This window comes from Lissotriton helveticus, chromosome 1_1 (assembly GCF_964261635.1).
Source record: "Lissotriton helveticus chromosome 1_1, aLisHel1.1, whole genome shotgun sequence".
In the NCBI taxonomy this organism is placed as follows: Eukaryota; Metazoa; Chordata; class Amphibia; order Caudata; family Salamandridae; genus Lissotriton; species Lissotriton helveticus.
The window spans coordinates 1,684,488,853-1,684,503,348 of NC_136057.1; the positions used below are offsets into that span (position 1 = coordinate 1,684,488,853).

Sequence of the window (14,496 nt, forward strand, 5' to 3'; positions counted from 1 at the left end):
GTTGAGGCCATTTGACTTGCCTCCTGAAGTCTGTGATGTCATTCTGGCAGCCAGGCGTCCCTCCACAAAGTCGGTATACGCCTGCCGGTGGAACAGATTTGTGGCATGGTGCACAGCAAAGGCTGTGGATCCCCTTTCTGCCCCTCTGTCTGAGGTTCTCCTCTTCCTCCTTTCCCTTGCCCAGCAGGGCTCTGCTCTGGGCACTATCAAGGGCTATCTTTCTGCCCTTTCCGCCTTCTTGAGGCTACCTGATCAGCCATCTTTGTTCAAGTCCCCTATTGTGTTAAGATTCTTGAAGGGCATCACGCACATGTATCCTCCAACTCCGTTCGTGATGCCTCAGTGGGACTTGAACCTGGTTTTGACTTTCCTGATGTGCGCTCCCTTTGAGCCCCTTCATTCCTGTCCTCTCCGTCTTCTCACCTTAAAGACGGCCTTCCTGGTAGCCATCACCTCTGCCAGGAGAGTGAGTGAGCTCCAGGCTCTTTCTATTCAACCTCCTTTCTTGTCTGTTCATCCTGATAAGGTGGTTCTTCGGACTAGACCTTCTTTCCTGCCCAAGGTAGTCTCTGCTTTTCACATTGGGCAGTCCAACACCTTGCCCTCCTTCTTCCCGCCTCCGCATCCTTCAAAGGATGAAGAGCGGCTCCATCGTCTGGACCCAAAACGTGCGCTTTCATTCTATATGGATCGCACACGCCAGTTCCGGGTGGATGACCAACTGTTTGTTGGCTACGTGGGTGAGAAGAAGGGAAGGGCGGTACAGAAACGGACCATCTCTCGGTGGGTCGTCCTGTGCATCAAAGCATGCTACTCTTTGGCTCGGAAGGAGCCTCCTGTTGGGCTGAGGGCCCATTCCACTCGGGCCACGGCGGCTACTACTGCCCTGGGCCGGGGAGTCCCTTTGCAGGACATTTGCCAGGCGGCCACGTGGGCCTCGCTGCACACCTTTGCGAGGCACTACTGCCTGGACAGTCAAGTCCGGAGGGATGGCTTCTTTGGCCGTTCGGTCCTCCAGGACTTTCTGGTGTAGGTTGTATTGGTTCGCAGACCCACCACCGGGGTTGGTATTGCTGGGGTATCTATTCTAAGGTAAGGAATCTAATACTAACCTGTTTCTTTCAGATGAACAAGTTACTTACCTTCGGTAACGATATATCTGTAAGAAACAGTAGTTAGTATTAGATTCCTTACCGCCCCTCCCATCCTCCCCGTTCTGCGAACTGATACCTAGGGTTAAGGACATCCCTTTCAGGGCCCTAGTTTTCAAATGGCACCAGTGTTGGTTCTCACATGGCTCTGCGTGTTCTGGCGCGGAAAAGCTGTGTGCAAAGAACTGACGTCAGCGCGCGGAGGCGGCGTCTATATACTCCAGCGACGTCATCACGGCGCACGACGCCGACGACGCGGAGCCGCAGGGGACGCCTGCAGACGACGCCTACCGACGCGCAGGGGTACTGCTACGCAAAAGTTTCCGGATCCAGACTGACGCCTGGGGATATTCTAAGGTAAGGAATCTAATACTAACTACTGTTTCTTACAGATATATCGTTACCGAAGGTAAGTAACTTGTTCGTATGTTAGTTACCTACTGGTGATAGCCATTAGGTAGGTATAGTTCTAGTTAGGGACCAACTTTTCCCATAGGCAAAGCATTTTTTGTTTTGCTAATAACTGTGGCGACATTTGGCGAATATTCACAAAATGTTCAAAACTAGTGTACCACCTACTTCAGCAGTTTGGAAAGTTTTATGGTGATTTTTCAAGTGGCAGTTGAGGCAAAGGGGGTACCCAAAATGGGTTTTCCAGATACAGTGTCATTGGGGACTTTGCAGTTTTGAGACACAACTATAGCCCGACCGGCTAAACAGAATTTTACCAAATTTTGCAGAAAGGTAGTTCTTGGTCTACAAAGAACCATTTTTGTGTAAATCTCTTAAGAAGTTTGGGAGTTATCAAATAACGAAAAATGTAGCTGTGTAGGGATACGGATCCATCTGCGGGGGATCTGCAGATATGAGGGCAAAAGCAAGGTCCTGATTGGCTGGTCACAACCTGAACGAAAAGCTTACACTGAAATGTTTTTCTTTCTCGGTTGGCCCAGGTGTGAGGGGTTGAGAAATAACATAAGGGGTCTGGATAGAGGTATCCTGAACCCATAGGACACATAGAGGGGTCTCAAACAATTGGCACATTTTTTCTTTTTTGAGGGGGCCAAACCTCGGATTCACTGTGTTGCTTAACACAGCTCCCAATGTAAATCTGCGGATCCGAAAGCAAACAAGAAAAATAATACACCCACTTGTGCTTTTGTAGTTGTATTAACGTACAGTAATTATATATTACTTTACGTTAAAAATACAGACATTCACCTAAAAATCCAAAGGTTACAGAGATGTTCTAGTTAGGCTGACATTTCACCCATACAAAACAATAGAAATTCAGCAGTTATAATTATACTTATAGGTATACTTATCTGAAGAAACTACAACTTGTGCCATTGAGTAAGTTTAGGCCAAGGGTTATAGTTTCTTAACATAATTATAAGTATAGCTATAACTGCTGAATTTCTACGATTTTGTATGGGTAAAACGTCAACCTAATTATACCGTCCCTGTAAACGTGTGTGTGTGTGTGTGTGTGTGTGTGTATTAGTTATATTATATTCACACACACCTCCACTGCAGCATCAGCTATTCCTGGGATCGGTCCTTCCTCTGATCATATCACTAAACCAGCGGTTTACATAGTTAATCTATTTTGCTCCCATACAGGCTGCAATTGATTATTATCAAGGACAGCCCACTAAAATGCTGTATGCCAGCTCAACTTGATTAACACATGAGCCCTCTTCTTATGATATTCTGGATCACCTCCTCTCAATCCACTTCGATGATCTCATTGCCAGGCACCAGATAATTTCCTCCACCATCACTGTGATGACCTAATTGCCGATGCTCCTGATGACGTCTTTTGCGGATTATCTCCCCGGTCCATCACATCTCTTGCCATCTTGATGTACTTGACCACCCTACTCTGCTGTTTTTCATTTCCCCTACCTGTTGTGTCTCTCCCCACTTGGTGCAGCATATACCCTTCGTCCAGAATGACCAAGTCCCCCATCTCTATTTTCTGGTTTAGGGTGAGCTCCATCAGATACATTCTGGTATGGTAGGGTGTAGCGTGCAGTTCTATAGTATTTTATCCTTTACATTTTGACTTTTTGTTCTGACTTTTCTTTGTCTTTTCTCTTCAATCCTAGTGACCAACCCATGCGACAGGAAGAAGTGTGAATGGCTCTGCCTGCTGAGCCCCAGCGGGCCTGTGTGCACCTGCCCAAATGGCCACCGACTGGACAATGGCACCTGTGTGGCCGTCCCACTGCCCACACTTTCTCCAGGCTGTACGTAGCAGGGGAAATATGGGACATGGTATAGGGAGGGGGAAGGTCGCATCTTATGTGATGGAAGGTATGTTTACTACACAAACAACAAAACGAGCTAGGCAGGGAGACCGAGCTTTTTCATCAGTTGGTCCTGCCCTGTGGAACAAACTCCCTACCGAAATGAGGATGAATATCAACCATCTGGCCTTCAGAAAGGCGTTGAAAACATTCCTCTTTCAAGAAGCATTTCAGTCCCTTTAAAGCATCCTAGTCCTCTCAACACACGCTGGCAGACAAAGCGCGGAGATACCCCATGGGATTGATTCCAGCGCGTTACAAGAAATTAAATAAAATAAAATAAATAAAGTTACACAAGAAGAAATATATCTCTATTCAATTTTCCTATAGTGTCACATTTTCTATAGGGATCATGGCTGCTGTTGCCAGACCACTATCATTACCCTTCTGTGGCGATCCATTTCTCATACATGGGTCGTGGAATAACACCCCCACCACCCTCCTAAATTTTTGCCAAGTGGAGGAAGATTTGAAACCCTGGTATTGTTATGAAAGTTTCTGATCTTTTGGACGAAAAGTGTGGTGATTAAGTAAATTTTACTAGTACAGGCAGATCCATAAAGAGAACAATAGTGGTAACTTTGTGCCTTATTTACAGTTTGGCAGACGTGGGATATGTGACAAAAAGCGTTGATATCCTGAGCAGTGAGGCCCCAGTGCTTTCTAAATAGGTGGTGGGAGGGCGTCTGTTGCTTTTTGTAGAATGTCCCACACCCACCAAACTGACAAGGCCATATGTCATGTGTTAACTATTGAAGGTTGGGTTGTCTTCTATATTGCTCATTTGGACCAGTGGAACTTTTTCAATACTTACCCACTTTCTAGTGGAAACAACCAGCATTAGCTTACCAGACTGAGACTAGAGGATCACTGTAAGGAATACACAGAAGCCATGTTATAAAACTGGGGGTGCTCTAAACTTCAGTTATTTTTGCCAGTCAAGAAGGTGTTCATCTAACGAGATGTTGAGGCACACCACAAAGGTGGTGGAATCATCATGGTTCCTATTGCTCTGTTTGGCTGGCCTTCACTGGGCTTAGAGATCAGCTTTTCAAATTGGGTGGCCAAAAAATCAGCTAGCAGACTCTAACCTTTTCCTGCCTTTTTCTCTGCCATTTTATGTTGATCAAAAAAACATAATGGATAAGTTTAGTAAATTTTAAGAGTAATTATTTTGATACTGTAACAGTATCAATTGGCATCAAAGGTATAGATGAGTGTCTACTTGAATAAGGACCTTTCATTCACAAAGGCTTTCTCTAGTACCTTGTTCTTTTTAATCTCAAACCTTTCATTAAGGTGATCCCTTCTTTCTCTTATAACTCATTCTTGTAATGCTAAGACCACACTACATTCCTTTCCAACATTAGTAAGCTGATGATGGCCTACAATTGTGACACTAGTGCCTGTTTACCTGGCTGCAGTGAGATCATGTTGTCCTCCAAAGCAGCGCTTTTTACCTCCTTCTGATATCTGAGTGATCACTAACTCTTCTCTCCCAACCTCTCTTCTCTGCCCAGCCCCTACAGCAGACACCTGCACCCTAGACTGCCAGAACGGTGGTAGCTGCTTCCTAAATGCCCGAAAACAAGCAAAGTGCAAGTGCCAACCACGCTACACTGGCGAGAAGTGCGAAAGCGACCAGTGCCAGGACTACTGCCTGAATGGCGGAAACTGTGCTGCCTCCCCATCCGGTAAGATCTCAACACCTAGGTCTCTGCACCAGTCCTACCTTGCTGCTGTTTAGCCATCTACTTTCCCTTCTCGATTTCATCACTTCACTGCAACCAGTTTTCACCCACCTTCCGATATCTTTGATCCCTTTTTTTACTTCCCTTTTTTGTGTTTGTGGTCTTTTTTCCTTTCAGCTGCCTCCACTTGTTTAATTTGTTTTTCTTGTATCAGTTGTTTTTTTCTCTCACATTTGTAAAGGTTAATACAATTGATACACTACTTTCTGTGACATAAAACGTCTTTACTTTCACCTTCCTCATTGCCTTGCTGTCTTGAACAACCCCCCTCATTCTATTTTGCAATGTTGAAATATTCTTGTTATTTTATTATGTTTTTGTTGTTACAGGAATGCCCACCTGCCGCTGTCTCACTGGATTCACTGGTCCGAAGTGTAACAAGCAAGTGTGTGCCTCTTACTGCCAGAATAACGGCAGCTGCACCGTAAATCAGGGCAACCAACCCAACTGCAGGTGCTTGGGAGACTTCATTGGCGACAGATGCCAGTTCAGTGAGTGTCCTTCTGTTGCACACTTGGGTATTGTAGTTGGTTTGTATAGTGAGACAATTAAGGTTATAGAGAAAACAAAATGCTGCGGAGTAGCTTTTGGTTCCCTATTGGGCACCACGGCTTTCTGTCTTTCCGTGCTTGATGAGAAGCTGCACTTCACTTAGGTGCATATCCTTTTCATATTTCCTGTTAATCATCTCTCTAACTGATGAAAGACCCCTTTTCCATCTCCCCCTTCTAGAACCCCTTCCAGTCCCTATCTAAGCATTTTTGTAGAATGGATTTAGAAGGTGCGGTTTCAAAATTAAGTAATGCTATTATTGTACATAGAGCGAGCTTTGGGCCCACCCCTTTTAACCATTGCTTTGTATGGCCAGCCTCTTTCAGCCACTCTCTTGAGTCTTAGTTAATCAAATCTTGGCTCTTCCCAGTGAAGTACTCCTCTCTCAACTAATGCTACTGGCTGTTGAGTGTATACTTTTGCCTCCACCCAGTTACTTGCTTTGAAATGCATGATGGACTCCTGTGCAACTATAGTCCTCTTTGTCTGCTCATGCTCCCTTCCTCCCTTGTGCTGGACTCCAGTGTACTAAGGTGGCATGTGTTGGCGCATTAAATACAGACCTGTTAGCTTGGGTTATCTTGTGGATCTAACAGTAATGTCCACCCCAAAACATTTGAGTGCAACATTTAAATGAACAACCTGTCCAGTGATTCCATTTGTGCATCTTGATTCCATCATCACCCCTATCTGACTGAGGACCCTCAGCCTGTCAGTGATCTATCTGCAAGATAATTGAAAAAGCTCTATGTACCTATATGGATATATTAAATGAGTATAAACTTGAGAACAAAAACAAATTACCTGCCAATCCCAGCACAGTTTTTGTGTTACTCTTGTGCCGCACAGAGGTTGACTTTTGGCAGAAATGCTATACTCTTTTTCACTTGTAACAATTGCAGAAAATTCCTAACCAGTATCTATGATTTTAACGACACATAAAATAGAAATAAGTGTGGAATATTCTAATATAAACTGTGAGAATTGCTTTGCTTTAGGGGACACACATTTTTCAGTGTCTGGGCTTGGTTGCATTTGTGCTTGTATTAATGGATTCCTAACATTATCGGTTCAGTTGTGAGAAGTACCTAGTCTTTCATTTTTCTACATCTTGACTTAAATTTGCCTGCATTATTTCTGTACACTGAGTTCCAATAGCTTTAAAAAGGGATGCATCAAACATGTTATTTTTTAGAAGATGTACATAAGCAGCACATTTCCCCAAAGATAATGTAGTTTTTTTTTGTCCCCGGCATGCAGAATTGTGATGATAATAGTTTGATATGAACAATTAGTAATCTGTCAAACTGTTACTGGATGCATGCAAAGAAACAGATTGTTTAAAAGTGTGGAGGTTTTTTATTTTTTCATTTATTTTACCTGTTGAAATGTCTTGTCCCTGTCACCAGAAGTTAGGTGGACAGTGGCCCGGGTTAAGGGAATGTTGCCTACCAGTCGGATTCTGCTCTCTTCTTTTTAGACTGTCCTAACATCATGTATCCTTTGCTTCTTTAGGAAAATGTACTGGCTTCTGTGAAAATGGTGGTATTTGCCAACTGACGGAGAGCAACAGCAAGCAGTGCCGCTGTCCAGTGGAGTATGAGGGGGACCGCTGTGAAATCAACAAGTGCTCGAGATGCCAGGAAGGCACCTGCGACATCAACAAGCAGAACGGTGAAGTCACGTGCAAGTAAGTGCCTCCCCACTCTGTCTTTCGCCAAAAACTGAACTGAGCTCTACCAAAACAGATTTACCCCTTAGTCTCCTACACCTTAATAGCATACAACCGTTTTAGGTGTCAACAGTTATCTAACCATGGGCTTTTGGCTTTTTAATACAATAAGATCCCTAGTCCTGTTCATTATCCAAATGAATCGCCTTAAAAAAATAGGTGAATGAAACTGGGTAACGCGCTAGTCACACATTAATTATAGTCTGTTCATTTGTTTCCTTTCTGTGGTGAGTTAGGGCTACTGTTGTTGGATAATGGACTTGTGTGACCAGGGACACAGTGTTCCAGTCCTAGCCTTTTAGTTAAAAATCTAATGTGCCCTGGGATTTGAGAACTGGGATCACATCATATCAGCCGGAGTACCAGCTGACAATGCGCAATGATTTTGAAATGAAAACCTTTGCACTAAAGTCATGATGGCATCTGATCCAGCTCAGTAACGCAGTAGATCTCGGTTTCACTTGTTCAGTCTGTCCTTTTGTGGCATAGTGTGCTTGCACTGATGCCTGGCCTGGTGATTTGCCTCTGGGACTTCTGGACTTGCAAAGAAGGGGAGAAACATCAAGTAATTGTTTCGGTCCCCCTCCTAAAACCCTTTTCTCAAAACTTCTCTCCAGAATAAGGGCTCAAGAAGGATACATGTATTCACATTTTACAGGAGGTGCCTACCTTTGCTTTAAACACTCACAAGTAATGTAATGATGTAGTTACATAAAGCTGCTCCACTTTTAACCTACCACAGTCGATCAATAACTGACATAACTCACAGATGAGCATCTTTTACTGCTTCTTACATCCTATTTGTAGCTTGTTGTTGTGAAGCAGTTGCCATGCTTTGGGAGTCAACACAAAAGCAATGGCTTGAAATGTTGATGTTAATGCTAGTTATCGACTGGGAATTCCTCTGGGTGACATCCAATTTCACCTGATGTTATTTTGAAAAGGAACCGATCATCAGTCTTGGTCCTGCCACAGAGGAGCAGCTGAGCACAGATTTCGAAGATGTGTCTCCTCTGCAAAGAAAGACAAGCACCTAGACACATATTTTGACTGACTCGGCTGCATCAATGAAGTGCAGCTTGGTTCTGAGGCACAGCAAGCTCAGGACCAGCCCCTAGCCAAAAACCCACCCTACTTGGGAAGTGTCATTTAGACCACAAAAAATGATTGCTCCAGTGTTTCTTAATCACTTGGTATGTTTCAGGGCAGCATTTCATTACATAATATTTACCTATTTCGTCTTTGAGAGCATTTGAGGCTCGACTTGAAGTTGTCATCATTACATTAAAACATAAAATAGTTGTGGGCATTTTTAGTGTCCGATGTTTAATCACCTAAAGCCACATGCATTTATGTACAACAAGATTCTCTAGTATTGGATCTTTCATAGATTCACATGCTTAAATCATTCCCAGTCGCCAAAGTGGTAGTCCTACAGTACTAGAAAGCAGTACAGCATAATACACATAGACTGTAATGGCCAGAAAACATTCACTTCGGTAACTTATCCACATTATTTAGAACCAAACTTCAGTCTATCAGGCGACAATACCCTCTAGACACTACCCACAGAGGCACACTGCACATCGTGTTATGAAAGTATCCCTGAACTCTGCTCAGTTTGTTACCAGTTTTCTCGTTTGAAGTGGCATATTCATCAGGCAAATCTGTTTCAACCTGCGCCTGCGAAGGTCTGACTACTCAGGATGTCAGAATCCTCAAAGAAAGGAGTTTTCAGACCTTGTGGAACATGTAAGATGAAAAGACTACTCTAGTAAGACCCACACAAGGAATGTATTTACTGTCTATATACTTCACACAAGTTTAAGGACTGTAAAATATGCTGTATCTTTTCTTCAAAGACATTGAAGGATAGAGAGGGGAGGCTTCATATATGGCTCCCAAAATTGAAATCTAAAGAAGGTCCACAGAAATGAGGTCACGAGAAAGAGAAAGATCATATGATCAGATGCCTTCAGAATCTTCAGAAAAGGCATTAAAAAATCCATCATGGGTCGTTGGGAGAACATAGAATGCTCTCACAAACAGAAAACAGAGAATGATGAGGTGGCCAAAGTATCCAGATTGTGCTGGGAAGAGAGCCAAAGCAGCGAAAGGACGTGGGCAAAGGCCGTTAGAACAAGAATGACTGTAATGAAGAATCTCCATTTAAATAGTGGTACAGTCACAACCTGGCTCACTTTCCCAGGTAAACGAGTATTGAGAGAATCTGCTGCTATGGTGTCGCAAAAATGTGACTTATTATACTTAGAGAAGAAACCATCTATTAGCTTCTCGTTACCTTCACTTGGCCAAGATTGTATCTTCCCTTACTTATCACAGTTACCAGATCCAGGTTTGAGAAAAGAAATCTTAAGGGTTCGGGTGGGATGTAATCCAATCTATTCATCCCACCCATATAAGATAGGGGTGCAAAATAATAGTGGTCTTTGTCCCTGCCCTTTGAAAGCCAAATGTACTATTACGCATATTCTTATGGACTGTGTTTTTTTCTTGCAAATCGGATTACGTTTTTAAGACCTTTGTTTTATAAATATGATGCTCTTCATAGGAACAAGGCGGTAAAGTTACTGTCTGAGATGCGATACTTAGACGTGGCAGTTGGGATTGCTCGGTTCCTACGATCTGTTAAACAGAATTTAAAAAAATGAAATGTAATGGGGATGGGGTGGTGAGGAGGGAGGTTCATTTAAAGGTTTTAACTAATGTGTAATGTTTAGAATGTTTTATGGACAATTGTCTAAATAAACTTGTTTTTGAAAAAAAAAGAAAACAGAGAAAGTCTCCTCAGAAAAATAATATTTGAGCCCACCACTCCTTCACCTAGTCTGACAATGCAATGGAAGAAGCCCTTCTCAATGCAGTCTACGGAAAAACTGTCTTAACAGCGACTTGCATATCACGCTTAACATTGTAGACCATGGCAATGACTATGTTGACATCCTCAAGGACATCGACAAATAGCATCGACGATAACTACAGTCGCCGATGACTGCACCATCAACAACAGTAGCGCTGTTGATGAAGAAACCATCGACAACGCTGTCGCAATGGGAAAGGTAACTCAGACAACAATAAAGATGACTGTTAAATCATCAACGATATTGTCAATGACACCGTAGAAGAGAGAAAGAATACAAACTGACACTTTAAAGCATGAACGCACCTCTTAAAGTAACGTCTCTCCTCTCCAATCAACCAACTTGCTGAATGAGGAAGAGGAAGACAAAGAACACCTTGGAACAGCCCATGGTCCTTCATACCTAAATGTTAAATATTAGGAGGGTGATAGAGGAATAATATGAAGACGATTATTTTTCCTCAAGACCACAACATGTTGTAAAACCTACTTAAGATATGGACCAATACCAACATTTAGGTCACTATCCGTTTCAAAATGTCATGGTTCAGGTGGCAATAACTTTAGTAAATGACCTCCAAGGTATGTTTTGGGATATTACTGGAGGTTTCCGGAACCTACAAAGTCTACATCTCCATCACAGCCAATAAGACTGCCACAATCCCCTCAAGTACAAACCAATACTCCTCGAACATCGCATCATTTACCAACCTTTCTGTCACCGAAAAGAACACCAACTTAAAACATTGCAGGGCCCCCTACGGATGATGTAGCATCCTCAGGTGAGGATAGAGAAGAAGGGAAAATCCCTGACAATCAATCAACAACCAATGAATGGGATGACCACCTAATTCCAGCACCATCTCTGCTGGCACCTCAACTGGTAGACTGTCCACCGGATGACATTGGAGGATTTCATAATTTGATGAAAAGGGCCGCAAAGAGGTTTTAATTATCATTGACTGTTGAACTATCAGATTGTTTTTTTTAACTAGATTTTAAGGAACCTACTAAAAAAGGCGTCATGGCAATCCCAATGGTAGATTTTATTTGGGAAAAAGGTGTAAAAATAATGAAGAACCCAGTTTCTGCGGTGTTACCTAGATTGGGTATAGAATATAAAGGATCCAAAAGCTCACCGGCATGCTTGATTCATCATCCAAAACCAGATTCAGTAGTAGCACAAGGGGCTCAGTGTTGACCCAAGAATCCATCCACACCACCTGATAGAAAAGGCCGGCACTTGGATAACATAGGGAAACTTTTTTCCACTATGTCGGCAAGTACTGTTCGAGCAGTCAATACATTGGCTATTCTTGGTTGTTACGACACAAAACTGTGGTCAGGCATTCAAGCATACATGGATCTCTTGCCGAAAGATGTGAGAGGAGAAGCAAAATAGATCCTAAAACGGGGAAAAGATCTTCATCTAAAATGATTGACTGTGCAATGGACATCATATCTAAAGGTTTTCACCAGCTAGCGGAAGCTGTTGTTTATAGTAGACCGGAATGGTTGAAAGCCACATCGTTCAAATCAGAAATCCAGAGTAAAACTTGGACATGCCATATGATGAGGAAGTCTTGTTTGGCAAGCACGTGGACGATACCTAACAGGCAATTATAGCAGACATGAATACCGGTAAATCTTTAGGTACATTGCAGAGATGAGAAACATTTATTTGCGAGGCGCAAGGTGAGGAGGGCTACTCTAATACTGAGCAGGATATCAGCCATATAGATACCAGCAATATCAGCCCTTTCAACAGCAGTGTCGACCGTCATCTCCCCAGAAACTAATTGGACAACCACCAAGAGTGGCTTACAACAAACCAAGAAGGAATCAGATTTTGCAAGGAAGGGACGCTGGTCAAAAACAATGATAAATTGATAGTGATGGTTACACCTTCTCTATCCCAGCACCCAATTGGGGGGTTGGATCACAAATTATTTACATCAGTGGAAACTGATAACAGACAAGTGGGTTTTTGATCTAATTAACTATGGTCCCACCTTGGCATTAATTCTAATACATCAGAATATTCCTTGAAGTCTCTTCTGGGGATCATTTCTCTAGAACTGTTTTGCTGCCTCAGAATGCGGCCTTTACAGGAAGCGTTAGACAAACAATGGCCACAAATTCAAGGCTCATTCAGTGATGTAATCCAAATCACACCAAACAGGAGAGCGTCTTTATCCTGGTCGATAAAGGATGCTAATCAGTCGACAGGATTTACTTTCCTACCTCAGATACCCAAATTTCTTATTACCTCAGACGCTTCCCTAGATGGGTGAGGCACTCACCTACAGGATTTAAGAACCATTGGTGAATGGACTCTGCATCAAATGAAACATCATATAGCTTTACTGGAACCCAAGGTCATAGCATTGAGTCTACAGTCATGCTTACCCAGGATAAAAGGTTAGTCAGTATTGTTTTGTAAAGAGAACGCCATTAGCATGCATTATATAAACAAGCAAGGGGTTACAAAATCTCCAGATCTATCACAAGAAATTTGGGGGTGGAACATGTTCCAGGAACAAGCAGTGTTCTAGCAGATATTTTGAGAAGAACCAAAAACAGCTGTCACAAATGGAAGCTCTGCCTGGAAATTCTGGACTGCATTTTCAGTCATTGGGTTAGACCAAAGCTTGCTTTATTTGTGACACCAGAAAATCGAAAATGCCGTTTTTACGCAAGTTGGCACCAAAAGCAGGGGCCATTGGTGAACGATTTTTCGATCAGATGGTTAGGGATCTTTGCTTACAGTTTTTCCCCAACCCCAAGTCTTCTCAGCAAAATTAAGAGGGAACTATGCCGAATGATATTGCTTGCCCCGAGATGCACCAGTCAGCATTGGCTCACAGAACTGCTGCTCCTAACGGAGAACCTAACAGAGAATTCACAATCTGTTGGAACCTCTACCTACATTACTGACAATGAACCACAACCAGGTACTTCATCCAGACCTGACATCTTTGCATTTGTCGGCCTAGCTCCTGAATACAATGAGTCTGCGAACTTGAACATTCCACAGAATTGTGGAGAAATTATTGCAAAATACAGAGCTGATATTACCAATAGGATGTACAAGCTGAAATGGAAGCTTTCCTGTTTATGGTGCCATATCAGAAATTCACTGTATATCAGCACTGCTGGAACAGATTCTTTTTTATGTATTGCTTTCAATTCAATAATCTTTAATCGCATACAAGGTATCCATAAAAGCACAAACAATTTAAAAAAAGTTAATCACTTAAACATTTACTTACAAACATCATCTGGGTTTAAAACATACATCAAAGCTTTAGCTATATAAAATCAATTCAATAAATCATCATAAAGTTATCAAGGGTATATATATCTATATATATATGTTCGAGGCATATGGGCTGCAGATGGTACATTTATGAATAGATCGCCATCTGGTGTTGGGCTCGGATGATTGCACTTTGTTTTTCTTCTGGAGAAGTCTTTGTCGTCATAGATGACTCCTCCTCTCGGTGTTAGTGCGCATGGGCATCGGCTCCATCCTTAGATTGTTTTTTTCCGCCATCGGGTTCGGATGAGGATCGAAGCGCTCCGGACCGACTTCAACAAAGAAGGTTATAACCGGCGCGTATTCCTTTCCAAATCGACGGTATCGTTATCGAACGCGACTTTACTCCATACCGACGCGGTTCGAAGGACGACGACTACGAGAAACTCGACGTAGTCCAGCCCGGGGTCCATGGAAAGGACTCCATTCAAAAAATGTCCAACGTGTGGTGCTAAGTTCCCACACAAGGACCTACACGAGGTGTGCAACCTCTGCTTGTCCCCTGAACACGAATCCAGGGACTGTGAGGCCTGTGCAGCGTTCTCTTCAAAGTCGACGATTAGAAACCGTCGAGCCTGAAGACACGAGGTATCGAGAATGCAGTCACAAGCAATCCCGGAGCTGTTTGAGGACCAGCACCCAGAAGAGGAGGAAGAAGAGGCCGACGAGGCGGGGTCTGAAGCGGACGAGTCTGACGTCGAGGAAATCGACGTCCAACAAACCGTGAGTGACGACGTCCCTTTACCAAAAAACAGACCCCCCACGGTATCGACCCCGCCTTCGAGCCCGGTCAGACAA

The 14,496-nt window shown here is 43.1% G+C and overlaps 1 protein-coding gene across 1 annotated transcript in view; it reads left to right on the forward strand.

Annotated features, from left to right (window-relative positions):
• The window catches only part of LRP1 (LDL receptor related protein 1), a 1,472,234-nt gene that overhangs the window by 1,332,847 nt on the left and 124,891 nt on the right, over positions 1 to 14,496 (forward strand). The window contains 4 exon segments of the mRNA XM_078688974.1: positions 3,263 to 3,403; positions 4,984 to 5,157; positions 5,544 to 5,705; positions 7,282 to 7,456. Of these exon segments, the coding sequence (XP_078545100.1) occupies positions 3,263 to 3,403; positions 4,984 to 5,157; positions 5,544 to 5,705; positions 7,282 to 7,456 (652 nt within the window).